The sequence below is a fragment of the Budorcas taxicolor genome, chromosome 2 (genome assembly GCF_023091745.1).
Source record: "Budorcas taxicolor isolate Tak-1 chromosome 2, Takin1.1, whole genome shotgun sequence".
Lineage (NCBI taxonomy): Eukaryota > Metazoa > Chordata > Mammalia > Artiodactyla > Bovidae > Budorcas > Budorcas taxicolor.
Window position 1 is genome coordinate 164,691,356 of NC_068911.1, and position 23,576 is coordinate 164,714,931.

General features: G+C 55.0%; 2 protein-coding genes, 1 non-coding gene and 1 pseudogene across 3 annotated transcripts; 3 read left to right on the plus strand and 1 right to left on the minus strand.

Annotated features, from left to right (window-relative positions):
• Window positions 1–1,726: 1,726 nt before the first annotated feature.
• LOC128044104 (U6 spliceosomal RNA) lies at window positions 1,727–1,833 on the minus strand. The gene has a single exon (XR_008199072.1). It is a non-coding gene; the product is annotated as a U6 spliceosomal RNA (small nuclear RNA).
• A 6,478-nt stretch (window positions 1,834–8,311) lies between these two features.
• Window positions 8,312–11,226, plus strand: LOC128067883 (intestinal-type alkaline phosphatase-like; annotated as a pseudogene).
• A 2,568-nt stretch (window positions 11,227–13,794) lies between these two features.
• Window positions 13,795–16,706, plus strand: LOC128067280 (intestinal-type alkaline phosphatase). The gene is made up of 11 exons (XM_052660242.1): window positions 13,795–13,861; window positions 13,942–14,058; window positions 14,173–14,288; window positions 14,477–14,651; window positions 14,731–14,903; window positions 15,156–15,290; window positions 15,379–15,451; window positions 15,555–15,689; window positions 15,772–15,963; window positions 16,187–16,303; window positions 16,414–16,706. The coding sequence occupies exons 1-11, from the start codon at window positions 13,795–13,797 to the stop codon at window positions 16,704–16,706; spliced, it is 1,593 nt and encodes a 530-aa protein (XP_052516202.1).
• Window positions 16,707–19,274: 2,568 nt separating this feature from the next.
• LOC128063489 (intestinal-type alkaline phosphatase) lies at window positions 19,275–22,186 on the plus strand. The gene is made up of 11 exons (XM_052656261.1): window positions 19,275–19,341; window positions 19,422–19,538; window positions 19,653–19,768; window positions 19,957–20,131; window positions 20,211–20,383; window positions 20,636–20,770; window positions 20,859–20,931; window positions 21,035–21,169; window positions 21,252–21,443; window positions 21,667–21,783; window positions 21,894–22,186. Exons 1-11 carry the CDS (start codon window positions 19,275–19,277, stop codon window positions 22,184–22,186), a joined length of 1,593 nt encoding a protein of 530 aa, XP_052512221.1.
• Window positions 22,187–23,576: the final 1,390 nt, after the last annotated feature.

Below are 23,576 nucleotides of genomic sequence, written 5' to 3' on the forward strand. Positions count from 1 at the left end.
ATCCTGCATCAGACATAGACTGGCGATTCAATTCTTACATGATAGTATACATGATAGAATGCCATTCTCCCAAATCGTCCCACCCTCTCCCTCTCCCTCTGAGTCCAAAAGTCCATTATACACAGCTGTGTCTTTTTTCCTGTCTTGCATACAGGGTCGTCATTGCCATCTTTCTAAATTCCATATATATGTGTTAGTATACTGCATTGGTGTTTTTCTTTCTGGCTTACTTCACTCTGTATAATCGGCTCCAGTTTCATCCATCTCATCAGAACTGATTCAAATGAATTCCTTTTAACGGCTGAGTAATACTCCATTGTGTATATGTACCACAGCTTTCTTATCCATTCATCTGCTGATGGACATCTAGGTTGTTTCCATGTCCTGGCTATTATAAACAGTGCTGCGATGAACATTGGGGTACGTGTGTCTCTTTCAATTCTGGTTTCCTTGGTGTGTATGCCCAGCAGTGGGATTGCTGGGTCATAAGGGAATTCTATTTGCAATTTTTTAAGGAATCTCCACACTGTTCTCCATAGTGGCTGTACTAGTTTGCATTCCCACCAACAGTGTAGGAGGGTTCCCTTTTCTCCACACCCTCTCCAGCATTTATTGCTTGCAGATTTTTGGATTGCAGCCATTCTGACTGGTGTGAAGTGGTACCTCATTGTGGTTTTGATTTGCATTTCTCTGATAATGAGTGATGTTGAGCATCTTTTCATGTGTTTGTAAGCCCTCCGTATGTCTTCTTTGGAGAAATGTCTATTTAGTTCTTTGGCCCATTTTTTGATTGGGTCGTTTATTTTTCTGGAATTGAGCTGCATAAGTTGCTTGTATATTTTTGAGATTAGTTGTCAGTTGCTTCATTTGCTATTATTTTCTCCCATTCAGAAGGCTGTCTTTTCACCTTGCTGATATTTTCCTTTGTTGTGCAGAAGCTTTTAATTTTAATTAGATCCCATTTGTTTATTTTTGCTTTTATTTCCAGAATTCTGAGAGGTGGATCATAGAGGATCCTGCTGTGATTTATGTCTGAGAGTGTTTTGCCTATGTTCTCCTCTAGGAGTTTATAGTTTCTGGTCTTACATTTAGATCTTTAATCCATTTTGAGTTTATTTTTGTGTGCGGTGTTAGAAAGTGATCTAGTTTCATTCTTTTACAAGTGGTTGACCAGTTTTCCCAGCACCACTTGTTAAAGAGATTGTCTTTACTCCATTGTATATTTTTGCCTCCTTTGTCAAAGATAAGGTGCCCATATGTGTGTGGATTTATCTCTGGGCTTTCTATTTTGTTCCATTGATCTATATGTCTGTCTTTGTGCCAGTACCATACTGTTTTGATGACTGTGGCTTTGTAGTAGAGCCTGAAGTCAGGCAAGTTGATTCCTCCAGTTCCATTCTTCTTTCTCAAGATTGCTTTGGCAATTCGAGGTTTTTTGTATTTCCATACAAATCTTGAAATTATTTGTTCTAGTTCTGTGAAAAATATGGCTGGTAGCTCGATAGGGATTGCATTGAATTTGTAAATTGCTTTGGGTAGTATACTCATTTTCACTATATTGATTCTTCCGATCCATAAACATGGTATATTTCTCCATCTATTAGTGTCCTCTTTGATTTCTTTCATCAGTGTTTTATAGTTGTCTATATATAGGTCTTTAGTTTCTTTGGGTAGATATATTCCTAAGTATTTTATTCTTTTCGTTGCAATGGTGAATGGAATTGTTAAAAATGTGGAACGCTTCACGAATTTGCGTGTCATCCTTGCGCAGGGGCCATGCTAATCTTCTCTGTATCGTTCCAATTTTAGTATATGTGCTGCCGAAGCGAGCACTATACTCCAATTTTAAAAAAAGAAAACTTTTAAAAATATATAAATATTTTCTAAGACAAAAAAAACCCCAAGTTGTATACCTTAAATATATATAATGCCTATGTGTCAATTATTATAAGTGCCAATATTTTGGCCATCTGGTGCAAAGAGCTGACTCGTTGGAAAAGACCCTGATGCTAGGAAAGATTGAAGGTAACAGGAGAAGGGGATGGCAGAGGATGAGATGGTTAGATAGCATCACCAAATCAATGAATGTGAATTAGAGCAAACTCCGGGAGACAGTGAAGGACAGGGGAGCTTGGCGTGCTGCAGTCCATGGGGTCGCAAAGAGTCAGACACAGCTTAGCAATTGAACAACAGCAACAGCAAATATGTCAATTATATGTCAATGAAGATGCTAAACAAATTAATTGATTACGTAGATATGGAGGGTACGTCCTGCCCTTTGAATCTGGACGGGCTAGGCAGAAATGTGGCACAAGGGACACTCTGGCAGCGACTTTCTGCCTCTTGGAGTCCACGCCATGTTGTGAAGAAGCTCAAGCAGCTCTGGGAGAAGCCCATGTGGATGGAGAGGGGCCAGTTTGTCAGCCATATGACTGAGCCACCTTGAGAGTAGGTCTCCTAACTCCTATCCAGGCCCCCTGGCTAAAGAGTCTCAGAATAAGCACAAGGCATTCCCTTCAAACCCTGCCCAAATAGCAAATTTGGGATCAAATAAACTATCATTGCTTCTTAAGACTGTTTTAGGTTGGTTCATTACACAACCATAACCCGCAGAATACCAATAGAGTATATCCATAAATGTAGTTTAAAACTTCAAAAATGAAGAAGTATGTGATTTAGAAACAATGGTAAATATCCACATAAAATCCAAAAGAAAGTGAGATGGTTGCCTCAGAGAGCAGTGAGGGAGACAGGAAACTGGTTTTGTTTTATTGCTACAAACCTTACAGATCTATCTGATACTTTAAATCACATTAATGTATAACATGGATAAAAATTAAAGCTAAAACTAAAAAAAAAAAAAAATTCCTTTTTTTTGTTTCTTTTTCCTTAGCAGGAATGAATATGCAATGGGTTTAAAAGGTTTCTTGTACACTCAGCAAGGGGTGTATTAAGCAGTCCATTATTCCAGTAACCAAGATAAAATTCTCGCTGACAGGAGAGCTGGTATTGCCACTTGGCTAAAATGCTGCCTAAGGTCTTTCTTTTAAAGATTCAGGTAACAGTCTGGATGGTGACGAGGCCTGGTTGCCTCACTGGAGCCCCTAGTGCCTTGTTTATTCTGTGTCTGCGCCCAGGCCAGGGCGGTCCCTCAGGTGAGGCTGCCGGCCCAGGGGTGGTGGCTCCACAGAAGAGCTGTGCCTCGGGGGGCCCTGGCTGGAGGAGTTGGTGGCTCAGAGTCATGGACTTCAGGGTTAAATGGAGTTGGGGGCAAGTGGGCGTGGAAGCAGATTGAATGGAAGGAGGAAGGTGCCTTCTACAACAAAGAAGGTTCTGGACATGGAGGAGGGTGCTTTCATCACTTGCCCATGACTGAGTTAGTGTGGCAGGATCATCTCTTTGAACCTTGTCTTTTTAGGGGTTTCTATGATTTGAGGGTCTTTGTTGTTTAATATGTAGAAACCCATCTTGGTTGGGGGGGAATACATTTAAATACTTTAAAGAAGTTATTGTACTTAACCGGATTCATGAGTTGCATCACTTCTTTAACATTCTTAAACTGTACTTCCTCACTTCTGGAGAGCCGTCAGCCAAACACTGAAAAAGCAACAGACACCGAAGTGCAAAATGAAACATGAAACAAAACCTCTCCTTTAGCATAAATTTACCTTAATAGATTTTCAAACTAACCAAGCTTCTATTGGAATAAAATTGTCCTCATCCTTACGGTGCAAAATCAGAGTGAAATTGGTTTTGGTTCTGAGTTACAAGAGGCTCTTGACTTTCTTAGGCTTTTATTTCCACATATTATATATATCCATGTCCAAACCACTTTGCAGCACCAGAGCTGTCTTTCGTATGGAATAGCCCCCATGCTTACCCAGTGCCCTCTTACCTCCCAGGCGGACACCCAGGAAGCTCAGCAACATCCCACAAGGCCCCCCCAGGAAAAGAGAACAAAATTAAACTTGTGTTCACTTCCTGTATCCCAGCTGCAGTGGGAACAGTCATACCACTTCTACGGGGTTGGTGGGAGGCTGAAAGATGAGGTGAGGAGGAGGGTTCAGGGAGCACTTGCCCTAGAAAGGGAGCCTCCATTTCTCCAAATTTCTGGAGTATGGGGACTGGGGGTGGGGTATCAATGATCAAAGCCTTCCTGTTCCCAGCTGTTGCCCTGCTCTCATCTGAGTGACAGGACTGTCACTACGTCTCAGGGGACATCCTGAGATTGGGTGGGCAGGACACAAGCAGACGATATCCCCCCCCCGGGATCCCCAGGTGCCTCTGTGGGCTCCGCATTGCCCCCTGCTGGTAGTGCCTGCAGTGGGCAGCATGCCGGGGGCTGAGACACAGCCCAGAGAGCCCAGGGTGGTAAATGGGGACAACGGTAGAAGGTGCTGGGCTCCAGATGAGACCCCACAGGACTAGGCCTTCTTCCCAGAGAACAGAGAGACTGAGACAACTGTCCCCCACAGAGCAGGCTCCAAGGAGCTGGCTATCCCCTGGCCCCAGGCATCTATAACCACGGAGTGCAGGACCGGAGGTGTTATCTCTTACTGCAGAACATAAGCCATGCTGCCTGCTGCCTGGTCATCCCTGGGCCCCAGGGGAGGGAGCATGACAGCCTCTCATCTCACTCAGGTGACTCGGGCCCAGAAGTGGGGAGCCAGGTGCCCTGGTGGGAACTTGGACAAACATTTTTATTTGCTGCAATGACATGTAGTTTGTGTCTGGTCTCAGGCCCTGCCCAGGCCCAGGACAAAATTCACAAGAAATCAAGCAGGAGCACAGCTGATGATCACATAATGTCATTCTAAGAAGAACATTCAAAGAGACTGTGCACTCCATACCTGTCATTGTGACTAAAATTAAAAACAGTGACAATACCTGATGGTGGTGTGGATGCAGAGAAATGGTATCCCTCATGTGCTGCTGATGGAATCCAAAGTTATGTGGCCACTCTGCTAACAGTTGGGCAGTTCCTCTGTTTTCTTTTTTTTTTTTTTTCCTGGGGGGCAGGGGGTTGTTGATGGTAGAAATTTCTTAATAGACAAAAACAAAACAAAACAAAAACCAAACTACATGTGCACAACCATATGACCTAGCAATTCCACTCTTGGGCATACATCCCAAAGAAATGGAAGGAAATGAAATGGTCACAGACAAACCTGTCCTTGAAGACTGGTGGCAGCTTGAGTTAAAACAGGCAAAACTGGATCAGCCTTGAGGTCCTTGCACACGAGAATGGTTAAACATGCCCTAAAATCCACTCACCCCCAGACACTGCCCAGTGGCACAAAGGAGCCAGCTAGGATCCTTGCTCTGGTGGAGAGAGAATAGGAGAAAACATACAAGCATACTGTATTATTTCTTGCAGCTGCATGTGAATCTACACTTAGATCAAACATCCAAATTAAAAAAAAAAAAATAGGGACTGGGAACTCAAGACTAATGGGGGAATAACAAACCTTTAACCTACTGGTCAAAAGAATCAATCAATTAATTAAGGACCTGCCCAGGAATTAGTCTCTCCTGATCTTTAGCCAAGAATTTTCTGAGCACAGGATTATGTGGGGGACAGAGGCAGCTGTGGGGTGGGGGGCAGAAGCAGAAAGGAGCCCCCAGCAGGCAGGTCCTTTGGAAGCTGGAGGGTAACCTGGGTCAGTGTGGTGAGCAGGTGGGACAGCAGGTCAAGGAGGAGGAACCTGGAAGCTCTGCCTGAGGGGAGGGCACCTGGGCAGGGGGCTGGGCAGGAAGATGCTGGTGGCCACTGCAGTGTGGCTCCGGGGTGAGGGGGCCAGAGTTGGGAGGGGGCTACCCAGGTCCGCTGGGGTGGGTGAGGGAGGGAAGAAGGGTTTTTTTCCTTTGAAAACAATTTCTTAATTGTGATTTTAAAAAAGCACAACATAGAAGTTGCCATCTTAACAATTCTTAAGACACAGTTCAGTGGTGCTAAGTCTATTCACATGGTTGGTCCCAGACCTCCAGAACTTGGTCATTTTGTAAAACTAAAAGTCTGTATCCATTAAACAACTCCCCAGTTTCCCTTTCCTCCCAGCTACTGGCAGCCGCCATCCAACTTTTCATTTCTAATCATTTGACTGCTTGAGATGCCTTTGTTGTTCAGTTGCTCAGTCCTGTCTGACTCTTTGTGACCTCATGGACTGTAGCACACCAGGCTTCCCTGTCATTCACTTTCTCCTGGAGCTTGCTCAAACTAATGTCCACTGAGTCGGTGATGCCATCCAGCCATCTCATCCTCTGTTGCCCCCTCCTCCTCCCACCTTCAATCATTCCCAGCATCAGGGTCTAGAAAAGACCCTGAGTCAGCTCTTCAGACTAGGTGGCCAAAGTGTTGGAGTTTCAGCTTCAACATCCATCCTTCCAATGAATATTCAGGGTTTATTTCCTTTAGGATTGACTGGTTTGACCTCCTTGTAGTCCAAGGGACTCTCAAGAGTCTTCTCCAACACCACAGTTCAGAAGTATCAATTCTTCAGTGCCCAGCCTTCTTTATGGTCTAACTCTCACATCTGTATGTGACTATGGGAAAAACCATAGCTTTGACTATATGGACCTTTGTCAACAAAGTAATGTCTCTACTTTTTAATATACTGTTTAGGTTTCTCTTGGCTTTTCTTTCAAAGAGCTTACTTGGGATGCCTAATGAAGTAAAACCACATAGTATTTGTCTTTTTGTGACTGATGTACTTCGTTGAAACTTGAGCAAAGACCAAAGGTGGTGAGGGCGGGAGCAACGCAGAAGGACATCGGTGCAGGGGCCCGAGGGAGTCAGCAGGGCCAGGTGAGGCCAGCGGCTGGACCAAGTTGGGGCTTTCCCCTCCCCCGAAGCCAGGCTTTCACCTTCCCTGAAAACAGAGAGACAGTCCCCAGCCCCAATACTTGCCCTTTCTACCTCCCTGCCTGATGCCCAGGCAGTTACCTCCCTGGTCCCATGAGTTCCACTAGATGTGGCCCTCAAGAAAAAGGGCTTCCCTGTTGGTTCAGCTGGTAAAGAATCCTCCTGCAATGTAGGAGACCTGGATTGGATCCCTGGGTTTGGAGGATCCCCTGGAGAAGGGAATGGCTACCCACTACAGTATACTTGCCTGGATAATCCCCATGGACAGAGGAGCCTGGCAGGCTACAGACCATAAGGTGGAAAAGAGTCAGACATGACTGGGCAACCAAGCACAATATTACATTGTAGAGTTATACCATGCTTTGTTCATCCATTTGTCTGCATGGATGGTTGAGTGGCTTGCGCCTCTTGGCTACTGTGAGTAATGCTACTAAACTGTGAGTGTGCAAATACCTCTTCCAGATCATGATTTCAATTCTTGGGGAAACACACCCAGAAGTGGGATTGTTGGATGGGAGAATGCTTTTGAACCCAACCTGGGGTTACCGAAACCTTTTAGCACCTTATCAGAAGCTGTTCCTGTGAGTGTGTGTGGCCTGTGGAGAGAACAGACTCACCTCTGCCTTCCATTTACCTGTCCAATGAAGCAGAGGTCAACTTCAGTTAATGGGGCACTGGGCCCACGCCTATCGACCCGTTTCAGGCACCTTACACACACACACACACAGCACTGCAGACCCAGCACTTCAGTAACTGAAGACACAGACAAGGCCCCCAATCTGCTGTCACCTCCAGCCCTGTCCTCCACAGCAGAAGCTGGGCCCAGGCTCCCAGGGGCCCCCACTAGCCCAGTGCCCACACCTCCTGCCCAGGTCAAGTCTGGTGAGGAGCTGAGCAGGGGGCAGGGCAGACAGGCCTCCCCATGGATCTCTGCCTCAGGGCATCAGGGAACTAACCCAGACCCCTGGGCCAGGCTATGTCCCTCAGCACTGGGAACCAAACCAGGCCGAGTCTCAGAAAACACTGAACACATGAAGGAAGGAGAGATGGTTCTCCATAGGACTTGGTGAGCAGAGGGCTGGGAGGAGCCTCAGTCAGGACCTTGAAAATGTTCCTCAGGCCTAAGACATCTGCACCCTAATCCCCACCCCACCCTGAGGAGACAGCTGGGGACCATCCTGTGAGGGAGGGACCTGAATCCTCAGGACCCCTACTGGCTCAGCCACACCCACGACCTCCCCCTGGCAACAGGGCTCAAAGTCATAGGGCAGGTGAGGGGCAGGGTGTGGCCACCCAGGAAACTGGGAGGGACACGGAGACTTTAAAAGCAGGGATTTCAGCCTGGACAGCTAGTACTGACCTGGTACCTGGTGTCTCAGCCTTGCCCAAGACCCAGGGAAAGCCTTGCCCTCCCCAGGTCCTATCCTGACCCTCTGCCATCACACAGCCATGCAGGGGGCCTGCATGCTGCTGCTGCTGGGCCTGCAGCTACAACTCTCCTTTGGCATCATCCCAGGTAATCAGGCGGCTCCTGGTGCCCCGTACTCACAGGGGTTGGCCCCAGGCTGACCTGACCAACACTCTCCCCTTGGGCAGTCGAGGAGGAAGACCCTGCCTTCTGGAACCGCCAGGCAGCCCAGGCTCTCGATGTGGCTAAGAAGCTGCAGCCCATCCAGACAGCTGCCAAGAATGTCATCCTCTTCTTGGGGGATGGTGAGTGCATGAGGCCAGTCCACCCTGTCCCTGACAGGCCTGGAACACTGTGATGCCGGCTGACCCAGGGCTGGCCTTGGGAACTCGGACCCCTGAGACACTGAGTACCCTTCAGGGATGGGAGTGCCTACGGTGACAGCCACTCGGATTCTAAAGGGGCAGATGAATGGCAAGCTGGGACCTGAGACACGCCTGGCCATGACCAGTTCCCATATGTGGCTCTGTCCAAGGTGAGGTCAACTGTCCAAGGTAAGGTCTACACTAGAGGGGTGGGTAGGGCCTAAGGAGCAGGGTATGAGAGAAAGGCCCAGGAGGGTCTGGGGCTGAGATAGGGGCCGGGGCTGTAAAGATGGGTCCAGGGGCTGGGGCAGGAGCTGGGTGTCCTACCCCAGCAGAGGTGAAGCCATCTATGCTCCCAGACATACAACGTGGACAGACAGGTGCCAGACAGCGCAGGCACAGCCACCGCCTACCTGTGTGGGGTCAAGGGCAACTATAAGACCATTGGTGTAAGTGCAGCCGCCCGCTACAACCAGTGCAACACGACAAGTGGGAATGAGGTCACATCTGTGATGAACCGGGCCAAGAAAGCAGGTGGGCTTGAGAGTCAGTATCCCGGGCAGGACGGGTTCACGAGACCTCAGTGGCCCACCATGACCTCTGCCACCCTCAGGCAAGTCAGTGGAGTGGTGACCACCTCCAGGGTGCAGCACGCCTCCCCAGCCGGGGCCTACGCGCACACGGTGAACCGAAACTGGGTACTCAGACGCCGACCTGCCTGCCGATGCCCAGACATATGGCTGCCAGGACATCGCCACTCAGCTGGTCTACAACATGGACATTGATGTGCGACACGATGAGCTCGGGGCGGGGCTGGGCAGAGGGCGGTGGGACACTCTCAACACAGTCCCAGGCAGCCCACAGCCTTGGGAGTCTTGAAGGATCTCCACGGGTTTGTGGGGGTGAGGAGGGGGCACCCTGTAGGAGTTACAGGTGGGGACAGGCCTTTTCCCACAGACCTGGTTGGGGAGGTAGGGGCTGTGTGAGAGGAGAAAAGGGCCAGCCAGGCCCCTAACGCCACCTGCCCTAATCTCTGGCTCCAGGTGATCCTGGGTGGAGGCCGAATGTACATGTTTCCTGAGGGCACCCCAGACCCTGAATACCCATATGATGTTAATCAGACCGGAGTCCGGAAGGACAAGCGGAATCTGGTGCAGGAGTGGCAGGCCAAGCACCAGGTGATGGGGGCTCATGGTGCAGGGGTACAGCGGGCCAGGCCTGGGGTGTCGGCTATGGGCTGAGGCCTGGTTCTGCCCTCCCAGGGAGCCCAGTATGTGTGGCACCGCACAGCGCTCCTTCAGGCAGCCAGTGACTCCCAGTGTAACACACCTCATGGGTAACGACTCCACCCACAACCACTGTCCTCCGTGGGATGGGTGCCACGGGCCACCCCCATCCTCAGCTTGAGTGAGGGTCACCACTGCTCTCCTTTCCCACAGGCCTCTTTGAGCCGGCAGACATGAAGTATAATGTTCAGCAAGACCACACCAAAGACCCGACCCTGGAGGAGATGACGGAGGCGGCCTTGCAAGTGCTGAGCAGGAACCCCCAGGGCTTCTACCTCTTTGTGGAGGGTGAGTGGCAGCCCCTTGGGAACAGAGGCGTGATGAGGGCCATCAGGGCAGGTTTGGTATCTTATATGTGACCTTCTTGCAGGAGGCCGCATTGACCACGGTCACCATGAAGGCAAAGCTTATATGGCGCTGACTGATACAGTCATGTTTGACAATGCCATCGCCAAGGCTAACGAGCTCACTAGCGAACTGGACACGCTGATCCTTGTCACTGCAGACCATTCCCATGTCTTCTCTTTTGGTGGCTACACACTGCGTGGGACCTCCATTTTCGGTAAGCCCAGGTAGAGTGGCAGGTCCTTGCCCCTAAGTTACGAGGCACAGAGTGCTCTGAGCCAGTTCCCTCCTCTGTCAAGTGGGGTAGTAACAGCAACTGCCCTGCATCACTCTGGTGAGGATTAAGTCACTGAACAGACAAGACCTGCCTGGGCTCTGCACACAGGAGGCACCACAAAGGCTGGGGTCAGTGTGATCACGGGGTCCCCTCTTCCCTGAAGGTCTGGCCCCCAGCAAGGCCTTAGACAGCAAGTCCTACACCTCCATCCTCTACGGCAATGGCCCTGGCTACGCACTTGGCGGGGGCTCGAGGCCTGATGTTAATGACAGCACAAGCGGTAAGTGTAGTGGGTGGGGCACTGGGAGGTGGGGACCCTGGCCACCTAGGGAACTCTAGGGAGGGGAAGGCTGCCTCCCTTGTCACATTAACTCCCCACCTTCTGGCCAGAGGACCCCTCGTACCGGCAGCAGGCGGCTGTGCCCCTGGCTAGCGAGACCCACGGGGGCGAAGACGTGGCAGTGTTCGCACGCGGCCCTCAGGCGCACCTGGTGCACGGCGTGCAGGAGGAGACCTTCCTGGCGCACGTCATGGCCTTTGCGGGCTGCGTGGAGCCCTACACCGACTGCAATCTGCCGGACCCCGCCGGCGTCTCTGACGCCGCGCACCTGGCAGCCAGCCTGCCTTCACTGGCTCTGTTGGCCGGGGCGATGCTGCTGCTGCTGGCTCCCACCTTGTACTAACCCCCACCAGTTCCAGGTCTCGGGACTTCCCGCTATCCTGCCCAAAATCTCCCAGCGCAGGCCCTACCAGAGCTACCACCTTGGAGTCCCCACCCCGAAGTCCTATCCTAGCGGCCACTCCCGGAGACCCGACCCGGTTCCCCTACCAGAGCTTCACCTCCCAGCGGTGAAGGATTCACCTTCCAGCATTGAAGGAGCCTCAGCTCACAGCCCTTCATGGCCCGGCCCAGCCTGGAGGCTGAGGCCCTGATTTCCCTGTGACACCCGTAGACCTACTGTCCGACCCCAACTTCAGTGGCTTGGGATTTTGTGTTCTGCCACCTCGAGCCCCAGTAAGGGGGCTCGGACCATGCAGACTCCCCCCACTGCCCACAGCCCCACCTGAGGACCAGGCTGGCATGGTCCCAGGGGTTCCAGGCACGGCTGGAACCCACACCTTGCCTTTGTGGTGACCCTGGGACTCTGGGGTTTCCGGGAGGCGTGGCAACTGAGGAGGCGTGGTACCCGAGGAGGCGTGGCTCCTGGGGAGCTGTGGCTTCCGGTCCTCCATGAACCCACCTTGTGGGCACCTCGCCGGCCATGGAGACGTCTGGGGTCAGGAGCCCCGGGGGACCCTGGACAGAGCTCTCAGCAGCCCCTCCTAGGAACCCAGGGTACCATTACAGAGAGGAGACAGTGACACAGAGGAGAGGACACTTGTCCCAGGTCCTTCAGCTGCTATGAAGGTAGCCCTGGTGCCCCTTCCATGCTGGGAGATCCCAGGAACAGCGTGGGAACTGGGGGTAGGGACACAGGCCCCGTCCTCCTGGGAGGGAGGAAGCAGCCCTCAAATAAACTATTCTAAGTGTGATACAGGAGTGATACGTGTGGGAAGAAAAGCCCTTAGGTGGGGGCACAGAGTATGTGTCTGTGTGTGGGGGGAGGGGAGGGAGTGGGTGATTCACATCAATAAGTCAGAGAGAGGCTGAGGAGGCTGACACTGAGCAAAGACCAAAGGTGGTGAGGGCGGGAGCAACGCAGAAGGACATCGGTGCAGGGGCCCGAGGGAGTCAGCAGGGCCAGGTGAGGCCAGCGGCTGGACCAAGTTGGGGCTTTCCCCTCCCCCGAAGCCAGGCTTTCACCTTCCCTGAAAACAGAGAGACAGTCCCCAGCCCCAATACTTGCCCTTTCTACCTCCCTGCCTGATGCCCAGGCAGTTACCTCCCTGGTCCCATGAGTTCCACTAGATGTGGCCCTCAAGAAAAAGGGCTTCCCTGTTGGTTCAGCTGGTAAAGAATCCTCCTGCAATGTAGGAGACCTGGATTGGATCCCTGGGTTTGGAGGATCCCCTGGAGAAGGGAATGGCTACCCACTACAGTATACTTGCCTGGATAATCCCCATGGACAGAGGAGCCTGGCAGGCTACAGACCATAAGGTGGAAAAGAGTCAGACATGACTGGGCAACCAAGCACAATATTACATTGTAGAGTTATACCATGCTTTGTTCATCCATTTGTCTGCATGGATGGTTGAGTGGCTTGCGCCTCTTGGCTACTGTGAGTAATGCTACTAAACTGTGAGTGTGCAAATACCTCTTCCAGATCATGATTTCAATTCTTGGGGAAACACACCCAGAAGTGGGATTGTTGGATGGGAGAATGCTTTTGAACCCAACCTGGGGTTACCGAAACCTTTTAGCACCTTATCAGAAGCTGTTCCTGTGAGTGTGTGTGGCCTGTGGAGAGAACAGACTCACCTCTGCCTTCCATTTACCTGTCCAATGAAGCAGAGGTCAACTTCAGTTAATGGGGCACTGGGCCCACGCCTATCGACCCGTTTCAGGCACCTTACACACACACACACACAGCACTGCAGACCCAGCACTTCAGTAACTGAAGACACAGACAAGGCCCCCAATCTGCTGTCACCTCCAGCCCTGTCCTCCACAGCAGAAGCTGGGCCCAGGCTCCCAGGGGCCCCCACTAGCCCAGTGCCCACACCTCCTGCCCAGGTCAAGTCTGGTGAGGAGCTGAGCAGGGGGCAGGGCAGACAGGCCTCCCCATGGATCTCTGCCTCAGGGCATCAGGGAACTAACCCAGACCCCTGGGCCAGGCTATGTCCCTCAGCACTGGGAACCAAACCAGGCCGAGTCTCAGAAAACACTGAACACATGAAGGAAGGAGAGATGGTTCTCCATAGGACTTGGTGAGCAGAGGGCTGGGAGGAGCCTCAGTCAGGACCTTGAAAATGTTCCTCAGGCCTAAGACATCTGCACCCTAATCCCCACCCCACCCTGAGGAGACAGCTGGGGACCATCCTGTGAGGGAGGGACCTGAATCCTCAGGACCCCTACTGGCTCAGCCACACCCACGACCTCCCCCTGGCAACAGGGCTCAAAGTCATAGGGCAGGTGAGGGGCAGGGTGTGGCCACCCAGGAAACTGGGAGGGACACGGAGACTTTAAAAGCAGGGATTTCAGCCTGGACAGCTAGTACTGACCTGGTACCTGGTGTCTCAGCCTTGCCCAAGACCCAGGGAAAGCCTTGCCCTCCCCAGGTCCTATCCTGACCCTCTGCCATCACACAGCCATGCAGGGGGCCTGCATGCTGCTGCTGCTGGGCCTGCAGCTACAACTCTCCTTTGGCATCATCCCAGGTAATCAGGCGGCTCCTGGTGCCCCGTACTCACAGGGGTTGGCCCCAGGCTGACCTGACCAACACTCTCCCCTTGGGCAGTCGAGGAGGAAGACCCTGCCTTCTGGAACCGCCAGGCAGCCCAGGCTCTCGATGTGGCTAAGAAGCTGCAGCCCATCCAGACAGCTGCCAAGAATGTCATCCTCTTCTTGGGGGATGGTGAGTGCATGAGGCCAGTCCACCCCCTGTCCCCTGACAGGCCTGGAACACTGTGATGCCGGCTGACCCAGGCTGGCCTTGGGAACTCGGACCTGAGACACTGAGTACCTTCAGGGATGGGAGTGCCTACGGTGACAGCCACTCGGATTCTAAAGGGGCAGATGAATGGCAAGCTGGGACCTGAGACACCCCTGGCCATGGACCAGTTCCCATATGTGGCTCTGTCCAAGGTGAGGTCAACTGTCCAAGGTAAGGTCTACACTAGAGGGGTGGGTAGGGCCTAAGGAGCAGGGTATGAGAGGAAGGCCCAGGAGGGTCTGGGGCTGAGATAGGGGCCGGGGCTGTAAAGATGGGTCCAGGGGCTGGGGCAGGAGCTGGGTGTCTACCCCAGCAGAGGTGAAGCCATCTATGCTCCCAGACATACAACGTGGACAGACAGGTGCCAGACAGCGCAGGCACAGCCACCGCCTACCTGTGTGGGGTCAAGGGCAACTATAAGACCATTGGTGTAAGTGCAGCCGCCCGCTACAACCAGTGCAACACGACAAGTGGGAATGAGGTCACGTCTGTGATGAACCGGGCCAAGAAAGCAGGTGGGCTTGAGAGTCAGTATCCCGGGCAGGGACGGGTTCAGAGACCTCAGTGGCCCACCATGACCTCTGCCACCCTCAGGCAAGTCAGTGGGAGTGGTGACCACCTCCAGGGTGCAGCACGCCTCCCCAGCCGGGGCCTACGCGCACACGGTGAACCGAAACTGGTACTCAGACGCCGACCTGCCTGCCGATGCCCAGACATATGGCTGCCAGGACATCGCCACTCAGCTGGTCTACAACATGGACATTGATGTGCGACACGATGAGCTCGGGGCGGGGCTGGGCAGAGGGGGTGGGACACTCTCAACACAGTCCCAGGCAGCCCACAGCCTTGGAGTCTTGAAGGATCTCCACGGGTTTGTGGGGGTGAGGAGGGGCACCCTGTAGGAGTTACAGGTGGGGACAGGCCTTTCCCACAGACCTGGTTGGGGAGGTAGGGGCTGTGTGAGAGGAGAAAAGGGCCAGCCAGGCCCCTAACCCACCTGCCCTAATCTCTGGCTCCAGGTGATCCTGGGTGGAGGCCGAATGTACATGTTTCCTGAGGGCACCCCAGACCCTGAATACCCATATGATGTTAATCAGACCGGAGTCCGGAAGGACAAGCGGAATCTGGTGCAGGAGTGGCAGGCCAAGCACCAGGTGATGGGGGCTCATGGGTGCAGGGGGTACAGCGGGGCCAGGCCTGGGGTGTCGGGCTATGGGCTGAGGCCTGGTTCTGCCCTCCCAGGGAGCCCAGTATGTGTGGAACCGCACAGCGCTCCTTCAGGCAGCCAGTGACTCCAGTGTAACACACCTCATGGGTAACGACTCCACCCACAACCACTGTCCTCCGTGGGATGGGTGCCACGGGCCACCCCCATCCTCAGCTTGAGTGAGGGTCACCACTGCTCTCCTTTCCCACAGGCCTCTTTGAGCCGGCAGACATGAAGTATAATGTTCAGCAAGACCACACCAAAGACCCGACCCTGGAGGAGATGACGGAGGCGGCCTTGCAAGTGCTGAGCAGGAACCCCCAGGGCTTCTACCTCTTTGTGGAGGGTGAGTGGCAGCCCCTTGGGAACAGAGGCGTGATGAGGGCCATCAGGGCAGGTTTGGTATCTTATATGTGACCTTCTTGCAGGAGGCCGCATTGACCACGGTCACCATGAAGGCAAAGCTTATATGGCGCTGACTGATACAGTCATGTTTGACAATGCCATCGCCAAGGCTAACGAGCTCACTAGCGAACTGGACACGCTGATCCTTGTCACTGCAGACCATTCCCATGTCTTCTCTTTTGGTGGCTACACACTGCGTGGGACCTCCATTTTCGGTAAGCCCAGGTAGAGTGGCAGGTCCTTGCCCCTAAGTTACGAGGCACAGAGTGCTCTGAGCCAGTTCCCTCCTCTGTCAAGTGGGGTAGTAACAGCAACTGCCCTGCATCACTCTGGTGAGGATTAAGTCACTGAACAGACAAGACCTGCCTGGGCTCTGCACACAGGAGGCACCACAAAGGCTGGGGTCAGTGTGATCACGGGGTCCCCTCTTCCCTGAAGGTCTGGCCCCCAGCAAGGCCTTAGACAGCAAGTCCTACACCTCCATCCTCTACGGCAATGGCCCTGGCTACGCACTTGGCGGGGGCTCGAGGCCTGATGTTAATGACAGCACAAGCGGTAAGTGTAGTGGGTGGGGCACTGGGAGGTGGGGACCCTGGCCACCTAGGGAACTCTAGGGAGGGGAAGGCTGCCTCCCTTGTCACATTAACTCCCCACCTTCTGGCCAGAGGACCCCTCGTACCGGCAGCAGGCGGCTGTGCCCCTGGCTAGCGAGACCCACGGGGGCGAAGACGTGGCAGTGTTCGCACGCGGCCCTCAGGCGCACCTGGTGCACGGCGTGCAGGAGGAGACCTTCCTGGCGCACGTCATGGCCTTTGCGGGCTGCGTGGAGCCCTACACCGACTGCAATCTGCCGGACCCCGCCGGCGTCTCTGACGCCGCGCACCTGGCAGCCAGCCTGCCTTCACTGGCTCTGTTGGCCGGGGCGATGCTGCTGCTGCTGGCTCCCACCTTGTACTAACCCCCACCAGTTCCAGGTCTCGGGACTTCCCGCTATCCTGCCCAAAATCTCCCAGCGCAGGCCCTACCAGAGCTACCACCTTGGAGTCCCCACCCCGAAGTCCTATCCTAGCGGCCACTCCCGGAGACCCGACCCGGTTCCCCTACCAGAGCTTCACCTCCCAGCGGTGAAGGATTCACCTTCCAGCATTGAAGGAGCCTCAGCTCACAGCCCTTCATGGCCCGGCCCAGCCTGGAGGCTGAGGCCCTGATTTCCCTGTGACACCCGTAGACCTACTGTCCGACCCCAACTTCAGTGGCTTGGGATTTTGTGTTCTGCCACCTCGAGCCCCAGTAAGGGGGCTCGGACCATGCAGACTCCCCCCACTGCCCACAGCCCCACCTGAGGACCAGGCTGGCATGGTCCCAGGGGTTCCAGGCACGGCTGGAACCCACACCTTGCCTTTGTGGTGACCCTGGGACTCTGGGGTTTCCGGGAGGCGTGGCAACTGAGGAGGCGTGGTACCCGAGGAGGCGTGGCTCCTGGGGAGCTGTGGCTTCCGGTCCTCCATGAACCCACCTTGTGGGCACCTCGCCGGCCATGGAGACGTCTGGGGTCAGGAGCCCCGGGGGACCCTGGACAGAGCTCTCAGCAGCCCCTCCTAGGAACCCAGGGTACCATTACAGAGAGGAGACAGTGACACAGAGGAGAGGACACTTGTCCCAGGTCCTTCAGCTGCTATGAAGGTAGCCCTGGTGCCCCTTCCATGCTGGGAGATCCCAGGAACAGCGTGGGAACTGGGGGTAGGGACACAGGCCCCGTCCTCCTGGGAGGGAGGAAGCAGCCCTCAAATAAACTATTCTAAGTGTGATACAGGAGTGATACGTGTGGGAAGAAAAGCCCTTAGGTGGGGGCACAGAGTATGTGTCTGTGTGTGGGGGGAGGGGAGGGAGTGGGTGATTCACATCAATAAGTCAGAGAGAGGCTGAGGAGGCTGACACTGAGCAAAGACCAAAGGTGGTGAGGGCGGGAGCAACGCAGAAGGACATCGGTGCAGGGGCCCGAGGGAGTCAGCAGGGCCAGGTGAGGCCAGCGGCTGGACCAAGTTGGGGCTTTCCCCTCCCCCGAAGCCAGGCTTTCACCTTCCCTGAAAACAGAGAGACAGTCCCCAGCCCCAATACTTGCCCTTTCTACCTCCCTGCCTGATGCCCAGGCAGTTACCTCCCTGGTCCCATGAGTTCCACTAGATGTGGCCCTCAAGAAAAAGGGCTTCCCTGTTGGTTCAGCTGGTAAAGAATCCTCCTGCAATGTAGGAGACCTGGATTGGATCCCTGGGTTTGGAGGATCCCCTGGAGAAGGGAATGGCTACCCACTACAGTATACTTGCCTGGATAATCCCCATGGACAGAGGAGCCTGGCAGGCTACAGACCATAAGGTGGAAAAGAGTCAGACATGACTGGGCAACCAAGCACAATATTACATTGTAGAGTTATACCATGCTTTGTTCATCCATTTGTCTGCATGGATGGTTGAGTGGCTTGCGCCTCTTGGCTACTGTGAGTAATGCTACTAAACTGTGAGTGTGCAAATACCTCTTCCAGATCATGATTTCAATTCTTGGGGAAACACACCCAGAAGTGGGATTGTTGGATGGGAGAATGCTTTTGAACCCAACCTGGGGTTACCGAAACCTTTTAGCACCTTATCAGAAGCTGTTCCTGTGAGTGTGTGTGGCCTGTGGAGAGAACAGACTCACCTCTGCCTTCCATTTACCTGTCCAATGAAGCAGAGGTCAACTTCAGTTAATGGGGCACTGGGCCCACGCCTATCGACCCGTTTCAGGCACCTTACACACACACACACACAGCACTGCAGACCCAGCACTTCAGTAACTGAAGACACAGACAAGGCCCCCAATCTGCTGTCACCTCCAGCCCTGTCCTCCACAGCAGAAGCTGGGCCCAGGCTCCCAGGGGCCCCCACTAGCCCAGTGCCCACACCTCCTGCCCAGGTCAAGTCTGGTGAGGAGCTGAGCAGGGGGCAGGGCAGACAGGCCTCCCCATGGATCTCTGCCTCAGGGCATCAGGGAACTAACCCAGACCCCTGGGCCAGGCTATGTCCCTCAGCACTGGGAACCAAACCAGGCCGAGTCTCAGAAAACACTGAACACATGAAGGAAGGAGAGATGGTTCTCCATAGGACTTGGTGAGCAGAGGGCTGGGAGGAGCCTCAGTCAGGACCTTGAAAATGTTCCTCAGGCCTAAGACATCTGCACCCTAATCCCCACCCCACCCTGAGGAGACAGCTGGGGACCATCCTGTGAGGGAGGGACCTGAATCCTCAGGACCCCTACTGGCTCAGCCACACCCACGACCTCCCCCTGGCAACAGGGCTCAAAGTCATAGGGCAGGTGAGGGGCAGGGTGTGGCCACCCAGGAAACTGGGAGGGACACGGAGACTTTAAAAGCAGGGATTTCAGCCTGGACAGCTAGTACTGACCTGGTACCTGGTGTCTCAGCCTTGCCCAAGACCCAGGGAAAGCCTTGCCCTCCCCAGGTCCTATCCTGACCCTCTGCCATCACACAGCCATGCAGGGGGCCTGCATGCTGCTGCTGCTGGGCCTGCAGCTACAACTCTCCTTTGGCATCATCCCAGGTAATCAGGCGGCTCCTGGTGCCCCGTACTCACAGGGGTTGGCCCCAGGCTGACCTGACCAACACTCTCCCCTTGGGCAGTCGAGGAGGAAGACCCTGCCTTCTGGAACCGCCAGGCAGCCCAGGCTCTCGATGTGGCTAAGAAGCTGCAGCCCATCCAGACAGCTGCCAAGAATGTCATCCTCTTCTTGGGGGATGGTGAGTGCATGAGGCCAGTCCACCCCCTGTCCCCTGACAGGCCTGGAACACTGTGATGCCGGCTGACCCAGGCTGGCCTTGGGAACTCGGACCTGAGACACTGAGTACCTTCAGGGATGGGAGTGCCTACGGTGACAGCCACTCGGATTCTAAAGGGGCAGATGAATGGCAAGCTGGGACCTGAGACACCCCTGGCCATGGACCAGTTCCCATATGTGGCTCTGTCCAAGGTGAGGTCAACTGTCCAAGGTAAGGTCTACACTAGAGGGGTGGGTAGGGCCTAAGGAGCAGGGTATGAGAGAAAGGCCCAGGAGGGTCTGGGGCTGAGATAGGGGCCGGGGCTGTAAAGATGGGTCCAGGGGCTGGGGCAGGAGCTGGGTGTCTACCCCAGCAGAGGTGAAGCCATCTATGCTCCCAGACATACAACGTGGACAGACAGGTGCCAGACAGCGCAGGCACAGCCACCGCCTACCTGTGTGGGGTCAAGGGCAACTATAAGACCATTGGTGTAAGTGCAGCCGCCCGCTACAACCAGTGCAACACGACAAGTGGGAATGAGGTCACATCTGTGATGAACCGGGCCAAGAAAGCAGGTGGGCTTGAGAGTCAGTATCCCGGGCAGGGACGGGTTCAGAGACCTCAGTGGCCCACCATGACCTCTGCCACCCTCAGGCAAGTCAGTGGGAGTGGTGACCACCTCCAGGGTGCAGCACGCCTCCCCAGCCGGGGCCTACGCGCACACGGTGAACCGAAACTGGTACTCAGACGCCGACCTGCCTGCCGATGCCCAGACATATGGCTGCCAGGACATCGCCACTCAGCTGGTCTACAACATGGACATTGATGTGCGACACGATGAGCTCGGGGCGGGGCTGGGCAGAGGGGGTGGGACACTCTCAACACAGTCCCAGGCAGCCCACAGCCTTGGAGTCTTGAAGGATCTCCACGGGTTTGTGGGGGTGAGGAGGGGCACCCTGTAGGAGTTACAGGTGGGGACAGGCCTTTCCCACAGACCTGGTTGGGGAGGTAGGGGCTGTGTGAGAGGAGAAAAGGGCCAGCCAGGCCCCTAACCCACCTGCCCTAATCTCTGGCTCCAGGTGATCCTGGGTGGAGGCCGAATGTACATGTTTCCTGAGGGCACCCCAGACCCTGAATACCCATATGATGTTAATCAGACCGGAGTCCGGAAGGACAAGCGGAATCTGGTGCAGGAGTGGCAGGCCAAGCACCAGGTGATGGGGGCTCATGGGTGCAGGGGGTACAGCGGGGCCAGGCCTGGGGTGTCGGGCTATGGGCTGAGGCCTGGTTCTGCCCTCCCAGGGAGCCCAGTATGTGTGGAACCGCACAGCGCTCCTTCAGGCAGCCAGTGACTCCAGTGTAACACACCTCATGGGTAACGACTCCACCCACAACCACTGTCCTCCGTGGGATGGGTGCCACGGGCCACCCCCATCCTCAGCTTGAGTGAGGGTCACCACTGCTCTCCTTTCCCACAGGCCTCTTTGAGCCGGCAGACATGAAGTATAATGTTCAGCAAGACCACACCAAAGACCCGACCCTGGAGGAGATGACGGAGGCGGCCTTGCAAGTGCTGAGCAGGAACCCCCAGGGCTTCTACCTCTTTGTGGAGGGTGAGTGGCAGCCCCTTGGGAACAGAGGCGTGATGAGGGCCATCAGGGCAGGTTTGGTATCTTATATGTGACCTTCTTGCAGGAGGCCGCATTGACCACGGTCACCATGAAGGCAAAGCTTATATGGCGCTGACTGATACAGTCATGTTTGACAATGCCATCGCCAAGGCTAACGAGCTCACTAGCGAACTGGACACGCTGATCCTTGTCACTGCAGACCATTCCCATGTCTTCTCTTTTGGTGGCTACACACTGCGTGGGACCTCCATTTTCGGTAAGCCCAGGTAGAGTGGCAGGTCCTTGCCCCTAAGTTACGAGGCACAGAGTGCTCTGAGCCAGTTCCCTCCTCTGTCAAGTGGGGTAGTAACAGCAACTGCCCTGCATCACTCTGGTGAGGATTAAGTCACTGAACAGACAAGACCTGCCTGGGCTCTGCACACAGGAGGCACCACAAAGGCTGGGGTCAGTGTGATCACGGGGTCCCCTCTTCCCTGAAGGTCTGGCCCCCAGCAAGGCCTTAGACAGCAAGTCCTACACCTCCATCCTCTACGGCAATGGCCCTGGCTACGCACTTGGCGGGGGCTCGAGGCCTGATGTTAATGACAGCACAAGCGGTAAGTGTAGTGGGTGGGGCACTGGGAGGTGGGGACCCTGGCCACCTAGGGAACTCTAGGGAGGGGAAGGCTGCCTCCCTTGTCACATTAACTCCCCACCTTCTGGCCAGAGGACCCCTCGTACCGGCAGCAGGCGGCTGTGCCCCTGGCTAGCGAGACCCACGGGGGCGAAGACGTGGCAGTGTTCGCACGCGGCCCTCAGGCGCACCTGGTGCACGGCGTGCAGGAGGAGACCTTCCTGGCGCACGTCATGGCCTTTGCGGGCTGCGTGGAGCCCTACACCGACTGCAATCTGCCGGACCCCGCCGGCGTCTCTGACGCCGCGCACCTGGCAGCCAGCCTGCCTTCACTGGCTCTGTTGGCCGGGGCGATGCTGCTGCTGCTGGCTCCCACCTTGTACTAACCCCCACCAGTTCCAGGTCTCGGGACTTCCCGCTATCCTGCCCAAAATCTCCCAGCGCAGGCCCTACCAGAGCTACCACCTTGGAGTCCCCACCCCGAAGTCCTATCCTAGCGGCCACTCCCGGAGACCCGACCCGGTTCCCCTACCAGAGCTTCACCTCCCAGCGGTGAAGGATTCACCTTCCAGCATTGAAGGAGCCTCAGCTCACAGCCCTTCATGGCCCGGCCCAGCCTGGAGGCTGAGGCCCTGATTTCCCTGTGACACCCGTAGACCTACTGTCCGACCCCAACTTCAGTGGCTTGGGATTTTGTGTTCTGCCACCTCGAGCCCCAGTAAGGGGGCTCGGACCATGCAGACTCCCCCCACTGCCCACAGCCCCACCTGAGGACCAGGCTGGCATGGTCCCAGGGGTTCCAGGCACGGCTGGAACCCACACCTTGCCTTTGTGGTGACCCTGGGACTCTGGGGTTTCCGGGAGGCGTGGCAACTGAGGAGGCGTGGTACCCGAGGAGGCGTGGCTCCTGGGGAGCTGTGGCTTCCGGTCCTCCATGAACCCACCTTGTGGGCACCTCGCCGGCCATGGAGACGTCTGGGGTCAGGAGCCCCGGGGGACCCTGGACAGAGCTCTCAGCAGCCCCTCCTAGGAACCCAGGGTACCATTACAGAGAGGAGACAGTGACACAGAGGAGAGGACACTTGTCCCAGGTCCTTCAGCTGCTATGAAGGTAGCCCTGGTGCCCCTTCCATGCTGGGAGATCCCAGGAACAGCGTGGGAACTGGGGGTAGGGACACAGGCCCCGTCCTCCTGGGAGGGAGGAAGCAGCCCTCAAATAAACTATTCTAAGTGTGATACAGGAGTGATACGTGTGGGAAGAAAAGCCCTTAGGTGGGGGCACAGAGTATGTGTCTGTGTGTGGGGGGAGGGGAGGGAGTGGGTGATTCACATCAATAAGTCAGAGAGAGGCTGAGGAGGCTGACACTGAGCAAAGACCAAAGGTGGTGAGGGCGGGAGCAACGCAGAAGGACATCGGTGCAGGGGCCCGAGGGAGTCAGCAGGGCCAGGTGAGGCCAGCGGCTGGACCAAGTTGGGGCTTTCCCCTCCCCCGAAGCCAGGCTTTCACCTTCCCTGAAAACAGAGAGACAGTCCCCAGCCCCAATACTTGCCCTTTCTACCTCCCTGCCTGATGCCCAGGCAGTTACCTCCCTGGTCCCATGAGTTCCACTAGATGTGGCCCTCAAGAAAAAGGGCTTCCCTGTTGGTTCAGCTGGTAAAGAATCCTCCTGCAATGTAGGAGACCTGGATTGGATCCCTGGGTTTGGAGGATCCCCTGGAGAAGGGAATGGCTACCCACTACAGTATACTTGCCTGGATAATCCCCATGGACAGAGG

Excerpts from the sequence above, each read along its gene's own strand:
- LOC128067280 (XM_052660242.1), top strand. The coding sequence starts at position 13,795 with ATGCAGGGGGCCTGCATGCTGCTGCTGCTGGGCCTGCAGCTACAACTC. Across the intron at positions 13,862-13,941 it reads CTCCTTTGGCATCATCCCAG|TCGAGGAGGAAGACCCTGCC; the intron begins GTAATCAGGCGG and ends CCCCTTGGGCAG. Across the intron at positions 15,452-15,554 it reads CAGTGTAACACACCTCATGG|GCCTCTTTGAGCCGGCAGAC; the intron begins GTAACGACTCCA and ends CCTTTCCCACAG.
- LOC128063489 (XM_052656261.1), top strand. The coding sequence starts at position 19,275 with ATGCAGGGGGCCTGCATGCTGCTGCTGCTGGGCCTGCAGCTACAACTC. Across the intron at positions 20,132-20,210 it reads GAACCGGGCCAAGAAAGCAG|GCAAGTCAGTGGGAGTGGTG; the intron begins GTGGGCTTGAGA and ends TGCCACCCTCAG. Across the intron at positions 21,784-21,893 it reads TGTTAATGACAGCACAAGCG|AGGACCCCTCGTACCGGCAG; the intron begins GTAAGTGTAGTG and ends CCTTCTGGCCAG.